The following is a 26319-nucleotide window of genomic DNA, read 5'->3' on the forward strand; positions in this document are numbered from 1 at the left end:
CCGGATGCTAACTTGCATATGTTGAGCAATTTTCATAATTGGCATAATATGTGACCATACCATTAACAACCTATAGAAGGCAAAAAAGTCAAAATTTCATCATCCTTTATGTAGCATGTGACATGTCAATCTAGGGGGTTTTCATGATGCTGAATCCATTCCAAGCATTATTTTTTGCAAAAATAAATTGGGCTAAAACGGCCATAGTCACTTTTTTGATGACGGCTATGGCCGTTTTAGCCAAAGGAGTGGTTTTTGTGCAAAACTAATGCTTGGAATGGATTCAGCATCATGAAAACCCCCTAGATTGACATGTCACATGTTACATAAAGCATGATGAAATGTTGACTTTTTTGCCTTCTATAGGTTGTATCTATCAATAAAGGCATAAAAGCCAAAAACAAATCTTAAAAAAAAGGGAGGACTGGAGTGCCACGGCCACGTCACTCTGAATCAGACATAACCATAAAGCTTATGCTTTGTTCATGGCATAAACAAACCCGGTACGCAAGTTGTTCGGATATGAGGTTGATGCCATTATACAGGATATAGGCATACACTCACATCAGGGACCATCAGGGACACCTGTGTGAACTGAGTGGTGTAAGGTCTTATATAGACTGATCAGTTGTGGTCTGACGTAATGTCTGACGTAATGAAATCATACCCGTGTGAACTGGATGACCATAGCAACCATGCTCATTTTTCACGAACAGACAGACAAACAGACAGACAGACAAACAGACAGACAGACACGTAAACTAACAAAGCCAGTCGTAGGAGTGGTTTACACCACTCAAAAATCACACCTGTGTGAAGTGAGGGGCGCTCTTGTCGTCGTACATCATCCAATAAAAAATGAATATACCACTTCATGAATTAATTTGTCAACTTATGTTATTATCTTTTAACCATGATACAATGTTTAAAAAATAATAATCTTTTCACCATGAACATGTAAGTTGACAACTGAATTCATGTGATTGATTAGTCGATTTGCTCGTCTACATATGACGTACATTTTCCTTTCATTGCCAATGGCATTAAATGTTTGTGGTGCCACAAATTTACGTCATATTTTAGGTACATATGACATACATTCTCCTTTATTGTCAATGGCAAATGCGAGACGTGACGGGACGAAAAGACGATCTCCATATAGGACTATGGTAAGGAGACAAAAGGGACACATGGGCACAACGGCAGGTATTCTGACAAAGCCCGCCCCGACATTCGGGCCCTATTAAGCAAGACGAAAAACCCATGCGGTAATACAGATTTCGCCCTCGCTCTGCGCCTTTTCGTATTATGGAAGCCGTGGTGAGCGCTCACTCATATGGAATACCACGTTCCTGCATAATTTAGCATTGGGGGAGTGTCCATATGTTAATTATTTTCGCTTTGCGCTAATTTGCTATTAAGCCCCTTGACCTAAAAACACTCAGCGCATACCGATTCCGCCTGGGTCTGACCACGTCTTAAAAGCAAAAAGCACTGTTTGATTTTACACTTGAGCGGCTCTGGAGTGCTGCTGGAGTGTTGCCATGTCTGTTTTCTTTTTCTGCAAAGTTGCTTGTAAATATTGGTAGTTGTGGTTGCTTTTCTTGTTTCTAAAGTGCTTATTTGGGCTTTCCTCCTAATGTTGTTTAAACCAGTGATCCTCACACAGCGACATTCCCATGTCAAGGACCCCCAGATGAATGCATTTGCCCAACTAAGCCAGTGACCCCCATGACAGATTTGTGTTTTTAAATGTTTCAATAACATTTTTCAAAAATATTCTTATTTTTTTCAAAGATTACTTTTGAAAATAGCAGATCTACCAGCTCACAATGCATCACATTCATTCATTAAAACAATGAACTCTGACTGCAGGGGGATATATATTTATAATGATCATTATAACAATGTGCAAGAAAATATGTAAAAAGAAGGAAGAACTTTATTCATTATTTATTTGTGGACAATCAAAATATGCTGGAAATTTTAATGTGGTGTCATTAAAAGGAATCTTGATATGGCAGACTCACTATCTAGAAAATAAAAACATGGCACTTCATTTAAAATAGGTTGCAGACCCCTGTTATATGCGATTCTTTAGGGAGTATGTTTATAGACCTATTTACTTGTTTCTATGAGACATGGCAACAGCAGGAGACGAGCTTTCTGGCTCAAACGTTCAAACGTTTAGATTATAAAGGGTCATATATCGCTCATTTCTCAACCTTTTAAAAAAAAAAACATCTCCATAATCACTGGGAAGTTAGCTTTCATATGCTGTATCACACCCGACTCAATTCTTCTTCAATAAAATGCTACGAGCGAAGACCATAACATTGGGGCCGCAGCAATACGCATGGCGCACGTATGGCATTTCAACTCATTCCTTCGTCGTGACTCGAATGAAATAAAATAAAATAAACGTTATTTTACTGGTGTTTTTCAATAGAAACAAATAAAGAGCGTGTGTGCAACAGTCAGTGCATATACGTGCATGCACTATAGGCTATATTTCCTCCTTGTCGGGATGGTGAGCTGAGCTCTTCACAGCCCGTTTGTCTTTCATATTATTCTTGTAATATTTGATATTATAAACACTCATGGTTCTCTCATTTCTCAACCGTTTTTTAAAATGTAAAAATCCCCATATTCCTTAGGAATCTTGCTTTCATTCGCTGTATGGTACATGGTTCTATTTTTTATCGAATTAAACAATATCAAACGAACTTGTATGTTCGGGGGTTAGACGATTCTGGGAACATTACGCATGGATTGCCAATTTGCCAGCCAATGCTGCGTATCTACTCGCAGTTCCATTCCGATCAGGTATAGGTAGGTGCCATTTCAAAGTCTTAGTTATTCATTTATGAATCAAATCAACTAGAATAAAGATTTTTACAGCTGTTTTTCATGCTTAGAACAGAAACAAATTAAGTGATGATGTGCGTATATCTCCCTCCCTTAGCATATGGCTGCGCCGCTGTAATGACTTTCCAATGAAAACTGCAAGTTACTTAACAAAATAGAGACATAGGCCTACAAGCTATGCACATCATGGCTGTGACAGCTTGTGGATCTGTTCTTTTGAGGCATAAAGGTGACAGCATGCAGTGCAATATGAATAATTAACCCAAATGTGACAAAGTCATGTCATGTCTATGGTGCCAGTCTGCAGAAATGTAATACCACTTGCCGAAAAGGGCGCATTCCATGAGGACATCAGCTGGTGTCGTAAAGAGAATAGTACGGACATGTTCATTGGGTAAGCCTCAAAACTCCCTGAAACACTCCCATGACTAATTCAAGGCCGTTTTGCTCACACCACGGGGTGTCGAAAGCGCTTCTTACCTGGCCCATAATTGTAATATGACATTGCACCCGCCCCCACGTCTTAAAAACTGTAAAATTATATGTAATTAGATTCCACTTGCTTAATAGGGCCCATATATGACTCAGACATATGGGTCGGCTCAGCAGTGTGATGTAGGTGTGAGGGCTGCATAGCAGCCTGAACGTCTAGTCTGGAAAAAGTCTAGTCTGGTAAAATCTTCAAGCTTACAACGCATCAAAACACATTAGAGGGGGCTTGGAATACACAGAGGGCAGTGTTATGTGTGTCTTAAGTACCAGGTCTTATGACTTAACTTAAGACCAGGAGGCGTGGTCAATGCTGTTTGGCCACTCCGAATAGCCAAATGGCATTGATCACGCCTCCAGGTCTTAAGTTAGGTAATAAGACTTGGTACTTAAGACACGCATAATACTGCCCTTATGGGGGACTCCTGTCAATTAAGTATACAAGGGTTTAAGTGGTTAACAAAGAATAATGAAATCTACAACAACAATGTAGCACTTGACTGTGAGTACAGTATTTACTCTAAAAAAATATATAAATATTAAATGAGAGCAGATTATTGCACCATTCATGACAGAATTTACAGGATGTTGCACTTAGGTGAACACAGTAATAGAGACGAGCAGTGTGGTTACAGTAAGTAGGTGCTGGATGATTGCAGTAGTGTTGCAGTAGTTGTCCGTCTGGAAGAGGTGTGAAATTCTTAATGAGTGCAATGGCATGATATAGGGAACTGTTTTAAATGTGGGAAATATCTTGCACTGTGGTTGTTTTAGCGCTCAAGCCACTGTAGGGCTTTCCGGGGGAGATGGGGCTTAACCACTTTAAACCCATTGTACATCAAATAGTGGATATAATACCAGATCTACAAGCACGAGCTGTGTCCAGACTGCACTCAGTACCCAGGATTTTATTTTCATTCGCATTTGGCTGTCTAGACTAGTGTGAAGTGTCTGTAATGATCTTGCCCATTGGGGTGCGGAATGGATCCTCCTAAAGTCCACAGTAATCTCCACTGTCTTCAGAACATTAAGCACATGAACCCTAGTAGCTAGGGCAGTATTATGCGTGTCTTAAGTACCAGGTCTTATTACTTAACTCAATGCCATTTGGCTATTCTGAGTGGCCAAACAGCATTGACCACGCCTCCAGGTCTTAAGTTAAGTAATAAGACCTGGTACTTAAGACACGCATAATACTGCACTAGCTAGTGTCTCTATTCTGGACATGCCATACTAGTGAGCATTTGTTTAAACTATGCAAACATTCCACAAAAATTGGTATACATATCTGAGGTCATTATGATCAAGATGTAAAAGTATGTTTTTTTTCTCCACATAGTTTCATATTATTAGTTTAATATGACAGTTGTTTTTATTGAGGCACTTGATTTTTCTTTTATTTGGGTCAAGATTTTCCTGGTATCAGTTTGTTTTGGTTTGTATTGAGCAATAAATCATGTACCTATTGGATATCTTGAACCACACCCCTTGTGCTAACAAACCACCATACAGCTGTAGCTCTCGTGCCACCGAAGCATGGGAGATGGAAGTGAGAACGAAATACTTAATCTTGTAGAATTTAGATAGAGAATGGATTTTTCTTTAAATGTGCCTAATGGTTGTCTTGAATCCCAAACCTTGTACTTACATATACTGCATCATTGACATAGCTGTCATGCTAAAGAAGCATTAAAGCATGGAAGATGCACGTGACAGCGGAATACTTAAAGGACCACTTCACCACTTTTCAACTTCTCTTCTTATAATTGGTCCTAACTAATGTTCATGATAAAATACCACCATTTTTTCCTACTCAGTCTGTGTCTCATAGGAGGGCTGTGGGCAGTTCAGAAACCCGTCCACCAGTGACATCATCGATGGTGAATCCAAGCTAATAGAAACGGCAGGCTTTCTTTTCCTGAAAAATTGCAATGCAAAAGTTGAAGCCATCGTTCTCACGATAATACAAATCTAAATATATTTAAAAACAAATCTTGTTTAAAAAAAATCTGCCTAATGATGATGTCACTGGTGGGCGGGTGTCCGAACTGCCCAAAGCCCTCCTATGAGACACAGACTGAGTAGGAAAAAATGGTGGTGTTTTATCATGAACATTAGTGAGGACCAATTATATGAAGAGATGTTGAAAAGTGGTGAAGTGGTCCTTTAACCTTGTAGAACCCCAAACGTTGTGCTTACAGAGGACATTGCACTCATGCCATAGAAGTATGGCAGATGGTAGTGAGAACGACATACTTTTATAATAACCTTATAATAACCTTGCAGAATTCAGATGTAGAGTGACAATTCGCCAAATGGTGGTTATATGACATGATAAATGGCATATAAATTATTCATAAAACAGATAGGCCTAGTTATTTTAACCTATCAGTGGTCTTGAACCACAAACCTTTGGACAAATCTGTTTTTATTAAATCTACAATTTGTAATATGAAAAAATATTGTGTAATGTATGACTAGAGGCATGGAAGAGAATTGTCACAAATACTTAGCGCCATAGGATTTATGAAATCACAACACAGTGTTGCAAGCTTGTAGATGCTATTTTATAGGAATTAAGCCTAATTTATTAGACTTTATTTGAGTTAGGCATGTACCACATGGTTCATACTACTTCATTTCAGGTACAAGAGCCAGGTACAAACTTGGAACATTTCCCTTCCCTTGAAACATTAGTTTAGAAGGAACTGTCTTTATATCTCATGCCCCAGAAGGACATGGACAATATTAGTGACAACTCATATAGTTGAAATGTAGAATTGAACCTGTAGCCTGTTCTCTCTGGGCAGCCAGGTTTGTCTGCCTTTCTTGATGTCCAGGCTGGTTTGTAAAGAAATTATGTGAATGTTCTGATAGGTAAAGCAAAGCAAAGCAAAGTTACTATATTTACCCAGGGTAACTGGACTAAGCATCAGATACTTGTTTACAGCCAGGCCCTGCTCATAGAACATTTCATGGTAGTGGTTCAATGCCTTGCTCAAGGGCACTTCAGCGGTGGTAATTTTAACGTGCCGGTCCGGGGATACGAACTGGCGACCTTCCGGTATCAAGACCGCTCCGCAAACCGTTCGGCCACCGCTGCCACGGTCTGTATATATAGTCTCTGTTGAGCATCAGTACAAATTGACTAAGGGAATCAATGTTGATTATTTTGCTTTTGAGGGAAGTGTAACTATAGGATTCGGAGGAGTAATGATAAATACATTTCCCATGTGGGGACAACCAGACTTAGACAATCCTTTGTGCCGTTAGCTATGGGGATGTATAACAAGGCACACTATCGTTCTTCTCGCTCAGCGGACAAATTGCTCGGAAACAAGCAGGTTCTGTGTGTTCTCTTGTACTTTGACTTTGTCTTGCACTATGCTAGCACTTCAGTCAGGTCCCAGAGCTTGGTGCCTGGAGGGTACTATGGTGTTGAACGCAAAGTAATCCACAAACAGCACCCTCACATGGATAAACAGCTCCGTCCTTCAAAACCATGCATACATTCCGGGCACTTGGGGCTCTATTTTCGTCCATGCTAAACTCCTTATTCCTAAACTTCTTTGGCTTTTTTACTATTTTGAAAAACATTTTTGAATGTGAATTTTTGAATGTGAATGAGCCAATCTACAAGCTCACAACGTGTCGATGTAGATTGGCTATTTTAACAATTCGAAAATGTAAAAAAAGAAAAAGAAAAGGAAAGGTAGTTAAGGTAAGGGGTTTAGCATGGACGAAAATAGAGCCCTAGGGGTCCACGGGCAAATACATATTAATTTGGGGGTAATTGACATGATAAAGTTAGACAAGCACTGGTTTTACACTGCATCTCAGGCCATAGCACCTGAGGTGTTAAATACTTCATGTTAACCTAACCACAAAACATTTCTGTGTGTGTGTGTGTGTGTGTGTATACACACAGGGTTGAAGTGGTTAAATCCTACCTACGTGAAATCTTTAAGTTATTAATGAATCATAAAGCATTCAGTGTCTATTGATGGTGCATGGTGATGTAGCTCTGTTAGTCTGAGATCAAATCCTACTATACTATCGCTGTCCTCCTGGGAATCCTCTCTATACCGTCTAATTAGCTGCTCTCTCTCTCTCTCTCTCTCTCTCTCTCTCTCTCATTAAACACAACTGGGACATTGGGAAAAAGTGGACCACCACCCACTCCTATTTCAAAAGCACGGTAACTCAAAGAATTAAAAGGAGACAACTTCATGATGTTTTATTGCTCATGTTGATTAAACCATCTTTTTTAATATTACAAATCTAAAACTTTTTGTGCTTTTTAGGACTGTAACTGGACTTTAAACTGGACAATGACATTTTGGCCATTTCACACAAGGGCATTAACTCTTTCCCCGCCAACAGCACCATCTAGTGGTTGGCGCAGAATGCTACGGTTTTCAGCCCGCATGGCTCCTATTTGAAGCGACACCAAATAGATTCTATATAAAGAGACGACACTCCCATTAAGTCCCATAGTAACAACCAGCACCCAGTGCCTCCGCCACATTGGAGTGATGACATAACTTCCGGTTGCTTTAAAAAAACATTAAAAAGTCACACTGTACAAAACAAAAACTTGTTTTTATCCTATTCTACTCTCATATATTGATTTACTCATTTATCATTATTTATGAATGGATCAAAGCAGAAATTAGTAACATATATTCAGAATGTCAGGGTGCATGTGTGCACATGCATGTATGCACGTGCACGCACGACTGTGCATGTTTACATGCATGTTTGATATAGAAAGTGCTGCCGCCATATTGGAGTGATGTCATCTAGTGGTGATTCAAAATATTTAAGGACCGGCGTCTCTTTATATAGAACTCTTTGGTGACACGGCCGAAATTGACGCACTTCCGGGAACAGGACCGGAGCACAGGACACATACTTTCGTTTTCATCATAAGCGCTGGAAACGGTCCCGCGAGGTCGCAATGATTTTTTATTGACCTCCAAATACATGGAAGTTTTTTGTATCGTGTCTAGCCGGGGACGCATGGATGGAAAATAACCGATGATGTCGCCAACGTGGAAGCGAAGCGTTGCCGAGCGACGATGAGATGAGCGACCAAGAGACGGTAAAAATTCTTATTAAACATTGTAAAGCCTTATCTCGTCCAATCTCGCCCTAAGCGATCTGTGATCATTAATTAATCTCGCCCAATCTCGCCCTAGGCGGGTAATGAGTTAAAATGTGATTATTTTGGCCATTTCACGCAAGAGCATTAATGTCATTAAAATACATATGTTTTTTAAATATTACATTAGTTTACCTTAATTAAATCACTTGGACTGATCTGTTATAATATAATGTGAGATTACAGTACACAGTACATGTAATAGCGTATACTGTCAATAGCATTCATTCTACACACCTATTCAATTTAATCTATAGCCGATTCTTTTTAACATTTGATTGTTACTGTGTGTCATTTTAATTAAATAAGATGACACTGATAAGTAAGCCTGTGGCAAACAAATAAATAAGCCATTGACCATAATAAAATCCCTTTAATTTTGTATTGTGGTACCTTCAAGGCATAAACAGGAACACTGTTGAAAAGTTGGAGGGGAGAAAATAATGATCATCAATCCAAAACTTTACAAAAGTGAATCAATGAAAAACTGAAGCTTCTTCAGCAAATTAGAACACGATGCTCGTAAACTGACCACAGGGATTTCCAGCAGAATGAACATGACCTCATAGGTGACAGCGAGAACGATTTATACCAATTAGACCCACAGACGCAGTAGCACCATGCTTTCAGTGAAGATAATTCCTTCCCTTCTCTTGGTGTAACTTTTCTTCTAAATAGGTTGCTGGTACAACATCGGGGGAAGATGTGGGATGTTTGTAAAACAAGTCAGTGGGCCGACCTGGGGCCAGAACTCTGGGACTCATTTAAAAAGGCTGCAGACGGCAAACACAACTGTGGTCCCTGGAGGTTGAATCAATATGGTCACTGAACGTCTGCAGTTTCTGTCAGTTTCTGTCTGACAAAGTTTCTTTGATTGAACTTTAATGCTTTTACTTCAGATTGCATCTCCAGTGCTACGGGTCAGTCATGGTAATTGTCATATGCCAGTTTGCACAAATGCATCTACAGTATGCACTATGCACACACCCAACACATACATTATGCAAATCTTGTCGTTAATTCACATACTCTCTCTCTCCCTTTCCCCCTCCCCCCCCCCTCTCTCTCTCTCTCTCTCTCTCTCTCTCTCTCTCTCTCTCTCTCTCACGCATATGCGCACACACACAAGAATGTACTGTATATATTTTTCATAACTATGTTTTTGGTGTTTTATAATCCCATAAGGTCTTGAAGGACAAGACACGGAAGGAAAAATGCATTAATTCATGCATTCGTCGCACGCACGCACACACGCACACACAGTCTCTTTGGCTCTGCACAGCAGTGGTAGATCACATGTTCCAGCCCAGACCGATGTGGGTGGCCAGCAGATAACACATGGCTATCGTACACGTCATCATCATCATAGGGAATCCCAGCCTGTGAGAGAAAAGAAAAGAAACAGCATCGTAAGCAAACAATTTCACCCTACATTTGACTCCGGACATAATGTGACATAGTGAGGAGTGGAGTAACTCTCGTCCACTGAACCGTATGAAGCCTAAGTTACTGTATACTCAACTTGCGTGTGGGTGTCATCATGCACAACGTAACGAATAGACAGTCGATCTACAAGCTCACATCACTGCAACACATTGTAAGCTTCCTACCGATACGTTTGGGGCCATCAAAATCCAGTGTAGTTAGTAGAATAACAAACCTACGCCCACTGCTTTCTTTGGGAACCAATCATATCACCACCATAGGGACCGCCCTAAAGACTTTGGATTGGTTCTGCCATGTAATGCTGTTTTGTTTTATTTTACTGTCTAATAGTTTTTTTTTTTTAGCAACGATTGTTGGGAGATTGTCACCAGTCTCTAGTTGAGCAAAGCATTTAAGCCAAGTATTTAGACACTGGCTTGTGAGTCTATGTAAGCCCTGCTATTCAAATGGCATTAACAGGAAACAGAGATGCCAGATTTCCTGTCCACTCCTGTTGCTTAAGCAGCTTTCCTGGAGAGCCGGCGCTCCCCACGAGTGACATGTGCGAAGTCCTTTATCTGCTTGATTGTAGCACAATCCCTCTGGTAGAAGCGTCACCAGAGTAATTATACAGCTGTGTCTAGTAATCCCTCCTCTACCCGCCCACCCTCACCCACCCCCCCCAACCCACCACCAGTTCTATCAGTGTGGTATCTACCCTGGGCTTTCTACATCACTCAAAGTGGAAGATATTTTTGGATCCTATCTTGGTAGAAACATGTGCTGCCAGCTGTTGAAGTAACTGATGTTTAGCTTCTCTTCTTTGAACACTTTGACTTGGCTATTATGTCGTCAGAGAACAATGCTTGGCTGTGTGATTATGCTCAACACCTAATATTTGATGGACATGACAACTTATGTTATATACCATGTCTGATATTGACAATCATTACAGTGTTGCACATGCTATATGCAACAAAATCCAAAGAACACTTTGTATTTGTATTGTTAACACTTTGTATTTCACTGTGCAGGGCAAAGCAGGAACTGAAGATCGTGTTTAGCGAGTCATTGTCAAATCAAATGTATATTTATTCTTACATAAACATATGGGAGTGTCATTGACATACGTACAGCGTAGACGTAGAGGTTTAAGAACTGCTGTATGAGATATCTGTAATATTGCCTGCCTATTGCTTATAGTGTCAAGAGGTGATTGTTGAACTTCCAAGTTAGAGAACAAACAAGTTATGAATCGTAACTTAGGCACTGTCAGTGCAGAGCAATATTTCCCACCACGGAGCAAAGCCGGTCAGTACTGTTCTCCGGAATGTGAAGCATGACTACATGCAACAAGCACTGTGATGTGTAAACAAACTCTTCTGTTAAGGTCAATAGACCAGCAGAGAACAGTGACATAAGGATTAACAAAGAACAACATAAGAATGAAGAGAGACATACACAACAATGACACAATATTTCCATTCAATTTCCAGTACTGGGAGAAAAGACTCAGCAACAATTCCTCCAGAACATACTATTCAGTATGAATAGCTGTGGTAATCTATTAGATTTCAGAGTGGGTTAGTTTGGGACCTTATTTGGAACTGTCCGATTTAATTTTCCTCTTAATATTTCCTCCATATTGGATGGTGATTGGATTGGATGTGCAAGATTCCTTCAATTAAACAAAGGCAAAACAGAAGTAATTGTTTTTGAGTCCAAGAAAGAATGCAGTCAGCACTCAGCTTCAATCGGCAATGTTAAAAACCACAGATCAAGCCAGAAATCCATTTAGGACTGAGGCCGATTCTAAAAACACTTTCTAAAACCTGACCTAAGTTTTCTGAAAAATTTCGATTTATTCAAAAAATGTGAAAAATGTTATGTTGCTATTATACTGTACATAGCAACACAAGAACCGTCCTGAAGGGTAAAAACACCAAAAGGCGTTCCCGTCCTGAATGGGTTTAGCCATGGACTCAGAATTAAATTTCTACAGCCACATAATGACACTGACTATGATACTGACATGCTGACCACGATACTGACATGCTACTGACATAATGCTGAAATGATACTGACCATATCATTTCAGCCTCATGAAGCCTGGATTCATGGAGATTTTGTTTGGTTTTAGTCGCATTCCTGAGCCAGTAATCCAATACAGGTTGCTGCTGCCTACTGAGGGTTATAGTCTCATATTTCACATCAGATTTATTTTAGCTTATACTTATCTTTACTTTAGACTTTGACGTTCTGTCTCAATGCGCTTAATGTTTTGTGTAAAACACAATGTATTGCTTTGCTTTTTGGTATAACTGCAAATCTATTACGAAAAAACTAAATTAACAGCCAGGTAGGTAGTATATATTTTGTTTAATGTAAAAAATGTAATTTTCAGATCAGTATGGTAATTTATCTAATCTATATCAGATGGCAAGAACTCCAGATGGTTTGTCATTTGACCATCTATCATATCCTACTGTACATCTGCTCCGAAACTGTGAAATCTGGGTGTCAATTTACAGCCTCCTCCTTGTCCTTATCTGACACAGATTAGAATGTTTTGGAAGGATGAGAGATAAGTTCGTATCAAGTTCAACAACAGTAACCGTTCTTAATGACTTTCAACATGGCATTCCTATTTGGGCATGACATTATAGATGAAAATATAGACTTTTTTGCTATAATAATGAGACTGGGTATAATAAGAGTGTGACTACATTGGACCTCAATAATTGTATACGTGGTTTCAGCCTTATCTGACTTCCATTGAACCATTATTACCAATCAGTGTTGATCATCATACAATTTAAGTTAAATATAAAACATGTGTGGATGTACTTCTGCGACCCACAATAAATCTGTCACTGATTGGTCCAGCAGTTTGCGAGATTAGAGCCCAGACAAACAGACACATGTAGGCCTACTAGAGTAGAGACACAAATCAAACTAAGTATTCTAATCTGTAAAACGTCTGGAAAGCATACAAAAAAATTACATGTCCTTATAAAAAATTAAAAGTGACAAAGAATGACACCTTTTTGATTTGCATGTGGAAAGGTCATCAGTACTTAGACTAATGAGCAATAAAGTCAGTGAACTAGGCTGAACTGAATTGATGGGGCGTTACACTGGATTGCTAAATTGTCTTGAAACCTTTTGACTTTGACTTAAGGCAGAAAGGTCAGAGTGATTACAACAATTATTTTTAATTTACACAGCAAATGTTTGATGGCAGATTCATGGGTGAAAGTACATTTGACAGCTGAAGTAAGTAAAGACCCCAAAAAATAAAACTATAGGACATTTTCCTACCTGGAGAAAATGGAAATAAGACCTTTCCTTTATTCGTTCTCTCTCAAAAGTAAGGTTCCAGACTGATTGCCTTGGATAAAGGCGCTATATAAATGCACCATTTACCATTATTTACCATTGCCATGGAATATTCCAAAAAATGTTTTCTCACCACTTTGTTTTCTGAGAATACCGTTTATTACCAGTGCCACCTCTGATGCAACCAACTTCCCATTTGTCGCATCATGCCCTGATACGCACACCGAGTTTGAAGTCCATCTGTCTGATACAGTATGCCCATATATGGCCGTTCAGATCAGTTCATCGCCGATCCAATGCAAGCCAAGAACGATGCAAGTTAGAAATGCATGCTGCACCAGGTTATGCAATATTCATTGTATGCGTTGTCACCTATAGCCATGCATTATCCCGTATATACTGTATGGAGATTTCTGTTTCTGTCCGTGTCTCTTTTATGCCCATATATGGATTTCTCCTCACTCGAGTTTGAAGTCGGTCGGTCCCATTTGGACCTCGAGATACGTGAATTACAGACACATACACACACACACACACACACACACACACACACACACACACACACACACACGGACAGAGATTGTGTGCATTAACAGTAGGATAGGACACCTGTACAGGATGTACTGTAACATTACCCTACTTTTTATGTCCATTTTGGCTGCTGTGATAAAGGCCATTATAGCGGTTTAGTGGTGTCATCCTTAGCAGAACCCTATGGTGCTGACAGGATAGCTGAACAGCACCATCCCATGTGATGTCAGAACAGGCCAGCTCCATATATGGAGCTCGGGCAGAGGCATTTTGTGTGCGACCGACTCAAGGCCAGGCACTGCACCGGCGGTGTGGTACGTGTGTGTCAAATTTGAAGTCGGTGGGGTGAACGGTTCTCTATGTTCTCTCGTATTTTATTTGGATTTTTGAGTGGTGCAAACCACTCCAACAACTGGCTTTGTACCCGTGTACCCGTGTTTGTTCGTACCAAAAAAACGAGCATGGTTGCTATGGTTAGCAACTATAACAATAAATGTGTAGTTGCACCACTCAGTTCACACGGGTGTGATTTTTTACAAATAAACTGAAAAAACAAACAACAGCAACAACAGAATACGTATGCATGGACATTATGTATGAGCACAAAAACATAATATAAAATAAGGATAGACAAGATAAACAAATAAATATATAAAAAAAGAAAAAAAAATCCAATTAAAAGTTTAAATTAGTTTACACGACCAAACACGCATCATCATCAACCGTATCATATGTATACTAAGACAGTAAACAATCAAAAGGGCATTGCCTGACCATGGATCACATCAAGGACCTGCAACATGATTCATATTTATCTAACTGATTATTATTCACCTTAAAAGATAACTTCTCCAAAGCAGCCACAATACCAAGCTGAGTGAACCATACATGTGCTGGAGGCAAATCCTCAGACTTCCATTCCTTAACAATGATTTTCCTGCCCACCATTAATGCTGTATGAATCCAGTCAGCTAGAGGTGCGGGGAGATGTTTTAATGGCGATGGATCACCCAGAATAAACAGAGCAGGTGTATAAGGAATATCCTGGTTTGTGATTTGCATTATATTCTCATGAATAGCACACCATAGAGTCTGTGGGGTGAACGGTTCTCGAGTTACGTGGATTACAGACGTACACACAGAGAAATGGTGCATTTATAGATATAGAAGAAGATATGAAAGCCTTAAATGATCCACAATATGGGTCTTTGAAGTGAACGTCCTTCTTAGAGAATGGATGGAGCCAGTGATCTCTAATTGTTGCTAAAAGCAGACATGCCGATGTCACCTCTGTACAGGCGAGTCCATTTCTGCTGAGCAATGCACATTGTGCCATCACAGACAGTCAGGACTCAGGAATGACAGAGAGGGCAGCTGAAAAACCTAGTTTTCACAATGGAGACGAGAGAGAGGAGCACATTTCACCTTGGCTAAAATCCCCACTGCACCCTGCAATCTCACACAGTGCTTTAATTATGCATGATGGAAGGTCTTTAAAATGGCCTGATGTAATCTCAAAGTGTCTTTTCAGATAAAACCAGAGGGACATAGACCCATTTGACTGTGATGGTTTTATGCTAAGGCAAGCCCTTTAAAACATTAAAACAAAAAGATAAAAAAAAAAGATAAGCTAGATAAGCTATCTTTGGTGAAGAGATTTGGTGTAAAGGGACAAAAGGCCAAGGGCTATATCTTGTGCCACCCCTTACCCCTTATCCATACTTATTTGCCATGTTTTACTATTTTGAAGGAAAAAAAACGATCGATAGAATGATTTTTTTCCCCAAATAGTAAAAAATGGCAAAAAAAGGTTTAGTAGTCCGGCAGCCGGGGGTGTGGAGTGGGACATTTCGTATATAGTCTTTATTGGCCTAAAATATTGTCTAAATACATGCATTCATGAATCCACTTACTGACCAGCTGTCGGTATTGAGCTTTTCTTTTTATTGGGATATGTGACCATACCATTGAAATCCTATTTGGCAAAAATGTCAAAATTTCATTGTGTTTTAAGTAGCATGTGACATGTCAAACTAGGGGGTTTTCATTATTCTGAATCCATTCCAAACATTGGTTTTGCACAAAAAACACTAACCACTTGCCCAAATGTGTCCAAAATGTGCTGACCTCATCACATTTGTCATTACGGCTATGGCTGTTTTTAGCCCAAGGAGTGTTTTTGTGCCACATGTCACATGCTACTTAAAGCATAATGCAATTTTGACATGTTTGCCTTATATAGGATGTTAATGCTTAATGGTATGGTCACATATAAACCCCTATTAAACATTTTGCTCAATGCTGACTGAGTGGATTCATGAAATATGTACTGTATTTTACACAATATTTTAGGCCAATCAAAAAATACTATATACCAAATTTCCCACTTTAAACAAAAAAAGCCTGTTGACTGCCGGACTATAGGGATAAGGAGTAAGGGGAAGATATGGCCCTAAGTGTTAACCCCTGGGGAACCGCAGTTTAAGTAGTTAAATGGTAAAACAGCTTGCTTTACAGTATGTTTGCCAATGAGCATAACCTAGTCATCCTCACAGTACTTGACCTGGCCTATGATCACACTCACAGTACTTGACCTGTGTTACTCAATCATTGTTATGACTCAGTGATTAGGTCTGTGCTATAGGGAGAAAATGAAGCATATAGCCTAAAATTACCGTGTCTACCTCTAAACGCATAAAACTGTGAAGGAGTATTTTTCATGCATTGCCTTTTGTTTGATTTGTTGCAAATCCCCCCCGAATGGGGAGCGGCCCACAGAGCGAAGGAAATACAAGCACCCTGAGAGAAGCTGAATAATGGCCCTCAGTTTACACCGTTTAATGGATTTTGGGTTCTGAGTTGGTTTAATTACATGCTCCACAAAGTGCGGTGAATGGCAGACCCCAGGAGGAGCCCTATAGCAAACCGAATGGCACAACTCCAGGTGGCCCTTAATTAACACCTTGTGTTCAGCTAATAATGCAACAATTTAGGTCTTGGGGTTGTTTTACTATTGAGTTGCAGTCTCCCAAAGGGATGGCGATCGCCTTTTACAGGTGGAGATTTAAATGCGAGACTCAATAAGGCCGCTGATGCCAGCTGCGCATTCCCCTTAAATTACGCAGAAACCTAGTGTGTCCTCGATAGGCACAGGCTGCTTCTGCATAACGGATGCTCCATTCTAGTGGTGGAAAGCACAGTAACTAAGTACATTTTATTGAAGAACTGTACAGTATTTCCGATATATATGGTTGCCAGTCCATTTATACCTTAGTTTAAATCGTGCTTCTCAACTGTGCCGTATTAAGAAGCTCTGTTGTTTCAGCGCTTCTCGCCCTCAGGGCGTCTTACTGGTGATACTTACTCCACTACTGTATTTGATAGATTTAGTTACTTTGCAGATTTAGATTATAAATACAAAACTAGAACAGATCTAGAACTGGAGATTTGAAGTTCTCAATCTGTTGTAATGGAAACCACTATGTTCTCAAGTTTTCCTCATCATGACATATCATGACTTTATTAGGGCTAAATATTTACATTTACATACCGTAATATGACTTAAATGTAAGGTTCTAGCTAACAAGGAAATTCAGGGGTGCCTGCGACCTGAGCAGCAATGTATATGTTTCAATTATTTTAATTTATATTAGGATAAATGTGCACCACTGTAAAGACGAAACGGAAGTGGGGAGGAGGCCTCATATCCGCTTTCTCCCTTAATCATCAAAAGAGCGTCCATGTCCTACACGGTATGACCGAATGCATTTGAAAATTGTGGGAGGCAACAGTCTGGCCATGCGAGACTACCATAGTGAATGAGGCAACCTAGAGTGTGGGCCAAAGACACACCTTACGTATGTCACTGATCATCACATGACCCCAACAATCAATTAGCCAGTTCTAGGCAACACAGAAGGGGAGGACCTTTTTCTTATTTCCACACAACAGATCTAAGGTATATTAATGACTTACCGGTAGTTCAATGTTGAAAATCAGTGGTATTCCCCTTTAAGAGCTATTTTATATTTTGGCTATTTGAAATGGCATACAGTATCTACAAGCTTGACACGTTGTGAGCTAGACTATTTTCTAAAAGGTTTGATAGTCCGGCAGCCGAGGTGGACGGGTGGGAAATTTGGTATATAGCCTTTTTTATTGGCCTAAAATATTGTCTATATACCGGTACATACATTCATGAATCCACTTGCTGACCGGCTGTCACTATTGGGCAATTCTTTTTATAGGGGTTTCTTGTGACCCCACCATTAACATCCTATGGCAGGCAAAAACATTCCTTTTGCTTTAAGTAGCATGTGACATGTCAAACTAGGGGGTTTTCATGATTCTGAATCCATTCCAAGCATTAGTTTTGCACAAATTACACTCCTTGGGCTAAAAACGGCCATAGACGTCATGGCAAATGTGATGAGCACATTTTGGGAGTGTATTTTGTGCAAAACAAATGCTTGGAATGGATTCAGAATCATGAAAACCCCCTAGTTTGACATGTCACATGCTACTTAAAGCAAAAGGAATGTTTGACATTTTTGCCTGCCATAGGATGTTAATGGTATAGGGTCACAAGAAACTGTATGTATACAGTATATAGACAATATTCTAGGCTAATAAAAAAGACTATATACCAAATTTCCCACTTTAAACAAAAGAAGCCTGTCGGCTGCTGGACTATGACACATTTTGAAAGATTTGAGTAAATAATGTTCTTAATGCTTAAAAGCACAATTTTAAATGCAGGCCTTTTACTTGTATTTCTACATTGTTGTATTGCTATACGTTTACTTGAATAAAATAAATCTGAGTGCCACCCACCACTGATGCCCTGTTTGCTGAGATATTGCTATACTGTAGCTCTTTACTTGGAGGCACTCCTCAACTCAGCCATTAATAAAACTGCCACTGAATGGATTTACAGTGCAGCCTGGCAATGATCTCTGTTTCTGTGCAAAAACAAATGGTCCAGCGAGGCATTCACGGCCAGGCAATTATTACAGTTGTTCCCGTGCCGCAAGCCCGCTGTCTGCGAAGCTGTGAGGCGGGAGGACAGACAGCCTCCATGGCGTGACCCGCCACAAGTGATTGGTCTGGCGTCTGCGGAGCTGCGGGGATAAGAGTGGTGGGGCTGTTGGGGGCGGGTGAGGGTGCTAAAGGGAACCTACAGGAAAACAACTCTCAGTAAAAAGATTAATGAGAGATAGTGGTATCAGGGCGGGAATAAAAAAACATCACAGAGAAAACGCGAGTGAACTCAAGAGGTTGGGGCGAGACACTCGCCTCCTCCTTAGACGGTACGCTGGGGCATACCGGAATCGAAGTGACTGCAATTAATCACGCCGGGTAAAGTCTGACCGCTGGCATGGACACACGTGTCCTTTAGGGACAGGAGCACGCAGCCTACATTTTTTGCGATGTACTTTGAAGATATACTTCCCAGGGCAACAGCTTTGGGAGAAACATAACAGCAGGACACCGTGGCTGTGAAGTGGGGGGGACCGCAGTGCAGATGCTACAGCAGCTCACCACTGAGTTATTCAGGCCATTTTCATTTGCACCGTGTGATGGTCTATCAGGCCCGAAAAAGACATCGCCGGTGTCCCCGTGGGCTCATCAAGGCCTGAAGTGAAAGCATCTGATATACGACAGCAGCAGTCCGTCTGTCCCCACTCCCCACTGCCTGGATGCGGAGTTGCAAGTAGAACGAGCACGTTCCTATACTGCTCTGAATAGCCAATTACAGCTTTTCATGTCAAGGAAACTCTGTACCGTGAGTGGTTATAACCACTGATATTGCTCTGCAGGTTTATAGTCGTCTGTGCGTCTCTGTTCCTGTCTGTTTTCTGGAGCTAATCAAACAGCAATTTCTTGTGGAGACTGCCATTAGGCCTCAGAAGTACCTCCACTTTCACATAGTTTTATACTTTTGGAGATATTCATGTACTCGTACTGTATGTCAAAGTGGCTGTGATTGGGCTGAAACCTAGATATATCATACTGACGTCAAAGATTACTTGCCTGGCTGCTTTAGCTGGAAGTGTTCAATTATGCACCATACAACTGAATGACATTCTACATTTCAGACTGGAATAAAAAAAGATCTCCAACGATTTTTGGCTGCCGCTGCATGGATCATTCCTTATCAGCAGTGGCTGCCTGCTCTGTCACCAGTTTGTGACATTAATCTACACAACTTTGGGACAGTCAGAGATATGAGAAATAATCAAAGATATCACTCAAGCTACCCCTTATCCCTAAACTTCTTTGCCTTTTTTATTATTTTGAAAAACATTAAAACATTTCCGACATGTAGTGAGCTTGTAGATTGACATGAAAATGTTTGAGCACCACTATTATAGCAACGTATGTTTTTCAGGAGGAAAACAAAAAATAAATTACATTTTTAGAGTATGGTAAGCATAAAGCCTACTTTCTAGGCTGCTTACAGTTTTATGGTGACGCCCTCGAAAATGAGATGCTGCATCTCAAGGGTCTAACCCCCGTATATAATATTCCATTATTTATCTGTCTGTAGGACAGCAACCCTTGAGCTGATCTCTCTCCCTGCATCGCTCGCTATGGCTATGCTGTGGCTGTGGGCCACAATATAGCAGTAGTGAGCGATGGCAGCGTTGTAGGTACTTGAAAACAACAGACGTCTTAAGAACCAATTGCAACACATTGTGCATGCACGACTCAAGTCGCTATCCCCCAGTCTATTCAGCGTCTCAATGAGGTGCTTAAACAAACCCAGCGACAGCCTCTCTTTGCAGTCTGCATGTAGCCCGTAGTATTACAATATGATGATACAATATGAAATATGAAACTTACAATCACCGAATATAACTATAAAGTGAGATTTCACAATCAAGTATTCACACAGCATGATGTGCATGTGATGCACTGGGAGCTATATTCACAGCCGTGCGTAATGATCACATGCAGATTTAGAAGTCTGGTGAATGTGTCTGCTTATTCCTGTCCTAGTAGTGTGCACAGCTGCACACAGTTTTATGTAAGCATTTTTAGGACCATGGTTTTCATGCCTTCTGTTAGTCTCATTCACAAAGTTCCTCAATAATCAGGCCATACACGTCACTTATAGGCTATAGCCTTCTTCATTTTCTGTAGGCAGCATGCTAAACTGAATAGTAATTCGTTGTGGGCCACCAATCATAACCTGACTCCGCCAGATGGGGCAGCAGAGAGTACACTGTGTTCTCCCCTCCTGCTCCCATCTGGGAAAAACGGCCTGGCCAATCAGCAGCAGCTATCCCGCCTCTAGCTGCTGCTGATTGGCCAGGCCGTTTTGTGGCCGGGCATCAAGTCTGCCTGAGAGTTCCCAGATGGGAGCAGGAGAGGGGAACACAGTGTACTCTCTGCTGCCCCATCTGGCGGAGTCAGGTTACACCAATCAGGGCCCAATATGCAAATATGGGGCAGGTTTATCTTTAAAGGCAGTTTTTTTTTAATTTCCCCCTTGAAAATGCAGGTTTCACACAGAGATTCCATATCTGCAGTGATCTTAGTCTGCATGCCTACCTGATTCTCAGTGCTGTTTTTGAATGACTCATGAAATGCATTCCATTACAATGTTCAGTTTCTAAGTAACTATACAGAAACTGATGTGTGGCTTGTGGGTCCACAGTCTAGAGGAGAACCTGACAGAACAGGTTCTGTTATGACAGCGACACAACATTACGCGGCACAGCAGAGCAGGTGGGTACTCCGACATTGACAAACATATGCCGTGCAATGGATCTTCTTGAAACTCTCAGCAGCATGCAGCCTCATGCCGACATTATAAGCCACTATGAGTCGTCTGATGCTGTCTATGAGTTGTCTGTAGTGACACTGCAGGTGGGCAGTATACAGCGGCGTACAGACAGCTCTAAAGACTGTGATCTTCACAGTCAGACTGAGCACATGCAAGATTTGCGACACACTGACACAGCACGTTCGTTTCAGCATACAACTTCCGACGCTGTCTATAGATGTCCTTGCCATCTGTGTCTGTGCATGCGTGCAAGGCCTATGTATCCCCTCTATCTGTGTATGTGCATGTGTAGGGCAAAGCATGCACATGCGTTGATATACAGTAAGTAAAGCAGATTTGGGGAGGGTCCGGAGGGATCATTCACTGGACATTTTCACTACTATTATTGTGTGGCAGTCTGTTTGAAGTTACTAGATGTGGGTGTAGGCTACTTTGTATCTACCGGTTGATATGATTAACAAGCTGTGACAACAGTTACTCCGGATAATAAATGAATGAATGCTGAAATTAAATGCTATGAGCACATGGGGTGAAAATAACATTTGAATGCCACAGACGAAAAACAGTCTAAGTCCACACTATTTATCCATAATGTATAAATGATAGATAAGGGGTCAGGACAACAAGGCCTTTTCGTGGAGGGGTCAGAATGAAATTTGGACTTTTTTTTTGTTTTTTTTTGTTTCCACACCAGAAATGGGCCAGTCAAGGCATTAAATGCCAGGAACAAACGTAAACGTTTGTCCCTGTTCAGCCCTGCCCTGGACTTGTAGTGATGCGTATGGAGTTGTGTGTTCTTGTAGACATACCTGAAGAACTCCACAAAGGAGAATCCGTAACCATGTTGTTCAGCAATCCCTGCACATACAACATTGGCTGATGCACCAATCAGTGTTCCATTTCCTTAAGGGAAGCAAAAACAGCATTAAAACAATGTACAGTTGAAAAGGAACTGGATGTGCCCAAATGCACATCCAATGTCAGACAGAGTGCTCTTCGTCTATTCAACAAGGTAATAAGGGTCTCTTTTATTACCACAGACAAGCTGTGATCCATTGTTATACAGTACTACTTAACAAGGGAGAGTATTAGGTACAGAAGGAGAAATTACTTTATCTATGCACTGTTGCTCTCTATACATATGTTTTACGTTCCCAAATTTCCCTTTGCCAAGTTATGATTATGAAGAGCAGAGAACCGTAGCAAATAAAAGAAGTAAATGCAAGCAGCAATTGCAAATGCACATCCGCTTGATGGAGCAATGATTAACATTATGAATGACTCCCTTTCTGTACTGTGTTAAAACAGTGAGTCATGTACGTATTCCAGTTGTGTGATTTGATATGATTTTTTTTTTTTTTGCATGTTTAATCGTTTTAGGCAACATTCTGAGAAGTGTGTTATAACATACAGTACGTCTGTCGCTTCGCACACATCGATCTTGCAGATCTGCTACTATTGATACTTTTGTGTGACACTGTAGTACGATCAAGTAGGGCCTTGATTTACGAAAAAACATAAAGAGTTAGAATATGGACATAGGAGGTTTCTGCCCGGTGGCAACGATATTCAGCCTGCTGTCACAGCTGCCATATGACTCACGTCTCAAAAGGTGACGGGGCAGTGACAGCATCATATTGCTGATCAATAAGGCACTGTCACTGCTGCAGTTAATTAATAACTCTCTTTCTGTAGTGTCCCTTCCCGCCCACACAGATAGAGCCGTTCTCAAGTGTTGACATGGCAGCGAATGTATTCATGTGGCACATGTCATACTGCATTATAAAGATCCACATCTTAAAAAATATATTAAAAAGAAGTCTCTGGAACTGGAAGGTGTATCTATACTACATGATTCAATTTAATCAAACACATACTTTATACGTGTGCACTATTTCTAAGGAGATCAGGGTTTAAATGTGGGGATAAAATGAGACACTCACCTCCCAGACAGGCTCCCATGGCCAATGCAAAGATCAGAGGTTTCACTGGCAGGTTCACGTCTGCATCCTGACTCAGGTTGATGAGAACTGGAATCTGAGAGCACACATATAGAAATATATTGAATGTCTTGTTACATTTTTTTCTCAAAGGCAATGTTTTCATTAATGTCTTGTTATACATTCTTATTATTATGGGTCAAGCCCAAAGGGGAAAAAGACCCTGTATTGTTTCCGTACAGATTGCCATATTTCGCAGTTTTGGCAGTTCTGTGCTGTCGTTTTCCACGAAATTCGGCTATATGGTAGAGGTTGTGGGAATCGCTCATGAACTGAAGCTCACAGCCATTTGTCAAAGGACCACTGACATTTAGATCTCCCAATGAATTAGAATTTAGATCTGCTCTATCCACTCTTGATGTCAAAAAAGCCACGTCAAAGATTTCCGTAGCCTGCATGCTACCACTCCCCCTTGAAATCGCATTTCCATTCATTTTGTGGAGATACTGTGACGTTTTTTTCTTACCAAACCACATGTCTCACTTTAGGCTAAAGAAATATTGATTATGAGTCAGATTTGTTTTAATTCTTAAAAACAATTTAGACCAGTGTAATTGAAGTTTCTATATGGATAAAGGAGTAATCCAAATTGCACGTAATGTGAGCTATCTGCCCTTTGGTGTCCTTTGATGGAAATTGTAAAATAGGATTATGTGTGTGTTTTCTGATTTATAAGGGTATGTTCACACTGTCACACTGCCTGTTACAAAGAAAAAGTGTAGCTCTATTTCTGCTGAAATACCTCCTGGATGAGGTTGTGACACCTGTGGCACTGTCGGTGGTGGAGGATGTCATGACATGCACCCACACACACCCCATGGTGACCATGCAGCGCCCTGCTCTGCTTCTGCCTCCATGGCATATCACAACCATGTCCACAGGTTCTGTCAGGATGAAGCTCTTTTTAAAGCAACTTCCGCCTAAGCAAGGGACAATTTGATGCCCTGTTGCGGAGTGTTGTGCCAGCATTCTCGAGACAGCCAATTTATTGGCGATCTGATAAAAAGCGGTCTGTGTCATATGCACATTTCTCAAAAAAGTATAGTCTACTATAGTCAACTTTTGAGAGTGCTCCACCAGGCCAAGAAAAGTGCACTTTAAAGGAAAACACATTTTGTGCTACACAATCGCCTTTTGGTAATTTATAAGTAAAAAGGACAGCATGAACATGAATTCAGTGCTGTTGAGAATGTGTCTGTGCACACCCAGCCTTCTGCTGTCATGCACCAAGGCCATGCTGGAAAGTGCTTGTAAAAATAGTTTAGGCTATTGTGTATAATGGCTTACATTTATATAACAATATACAATACATGTTATTTTTCATGTTCACCTTTTACATTTAGTGTCCATATTTTGAGCATATCAGAATAGTGAAACTTTTCAAATCTTCGATACTCAGACAATAATGCATTATGAGATAGTAGATTGGCTATTTTTGCTATACATTACTGTCAGTAAGTAAGTAAGTCAGTAAAATCCAGAGTGAACTCTGAAAGGGTAAAAAATGGATCCGTACGGGTCAGAGTTGACTGTGTATTGCTGTGTAGCAGCAATACTGCAGCAGTCCTTTTTGCCAGGTAATGACACAGCAGTCAATGCAACTTATAGACTCGACAGCATTCAATGGCAAGGGTTTAACAAAATAAAGCAGCTAAAAGCTTCTCAGTGACTGCAGCTTTGTTTTGTCGATGCTGCACATTCAGAGTTCAGAGCACTGGGTTCAATTTGTTACCTCACTGTATATCAGCTGTGGCATATTGTGGAAAGAAGGACCCACTTTGGGGAAAGTTTTGCTGCATGCAACACAGAATGCAGCATTACCAGTGTTGCCATGTCCGCTTATTATTTATAAAGTGTAGTAGTTGCTTATTTGGGCTTTCTTCCAGATTTTTCCCAGGTGCTTGAAAAACGCCTGGAGTATTTGCACCCAGCCACCACTACTGACGACCGTAAAGATGACTTTAGTGATGACCTAGTCATGATTGGCTGCCTCCCAGAGACCTTACTAGTGACCTAGTCATAATTGGCTGCCTCCTAAACCAATGATAGTCTGAACGGCATAAAAACCCATACTCTGAACGCAGAGCGAGTGGCAACAGAAGCTAATGTTATGAGCTAACTGGAGCTACAGGAAAGCCATAACAAAAGAACGTCGAAAACGAACAAAAACTACAAGAGCTTGTTGCACCTGGCAGTTCATTCTTGTTTCATTATTATTTAAACAATGCACTGGTTCTCAAATATTTCCATGTCATGGACCCGACCCCCAAATGAATAGGCCTGTGTAAGTGTGTATTTGTATTTGGGGCTTGTTTTCCTAGACCCGGTTGCTCAGATCATGTTCAATTGATTGAATTCTTGTACATGTATTGAATGTTCACTAACGCGCACTGTACTGGGGCGCCTGCTGGCCAAGTGGTCCAGGCGCATGCCACATATAGGCTTTGGCCTGACAGCGCGCCGCGTGTTCGAGTCCCGTTCATGACGACCTTTGCTGCATGTCTCTCCCCTTCTCTCTCTCCCTCGTTCCTGTCAATCTCCACTTGAAACTATCAATAAAGGCAGAAAAGCCAGAAAACTAAAAACGTGCACTGTACTGCAAAAAAAACCTAATAAAGTAATTAGCTGAAGTTGTGTCATCTTAAGTGACCTTTCTTAAGTAACCTGGGGTATACTCAGTGTTATGACTGCTAATGGACCGTTCGTAATGA

The 26319-nt window shown here is 40.7% G+C and overlaps 1 protein-coding gene across 2 annotated transcripts in view; it reads right to left on the reverse strand.

The window, feature by feature from the left end:
* Window positions 1-9619: 9619 nt before the first annotated feature.
* Window positions 9620-26319, reverse strand: part of oca2 (oculocutaneous albinism II) — a 74748-nt gene continuing 58048 nt past the window's right edge. For both annotated transcript variants that reach the window (XM_079506117.1, XM_079506118.1), the window contains exons 22-24: window positions 23552-23645; window positions 22418-22511; window positions 9620-9901 (exon numbers count right to left, since the gene is read on the reverse strand). In XM_079506117.1, the coding sequence (XP_079362243.1) occupies window positions 9814-9901; window positions 22418-22511; window positions 23552-23645 (276 nt within the window). In that variant the 3' untranslated portion in view covers window positions 9620-9813. The remainder of the gene's footprint in view (window positions 9902-22417; window positions 22512-23551; window positions 23646-26319) is intronic.

Source organism: Electrona antarctica (assembly GCF_951216825.1).
Source record: "Electrona antarctica genome assembly, chromosome: 7".
Taxonomy (NCBI): Eukaryota; Metazoa; Chordata; class Actinopteri; order Myctophiformes; family Myctophidae; genus Electrona; species Electrona antarctica.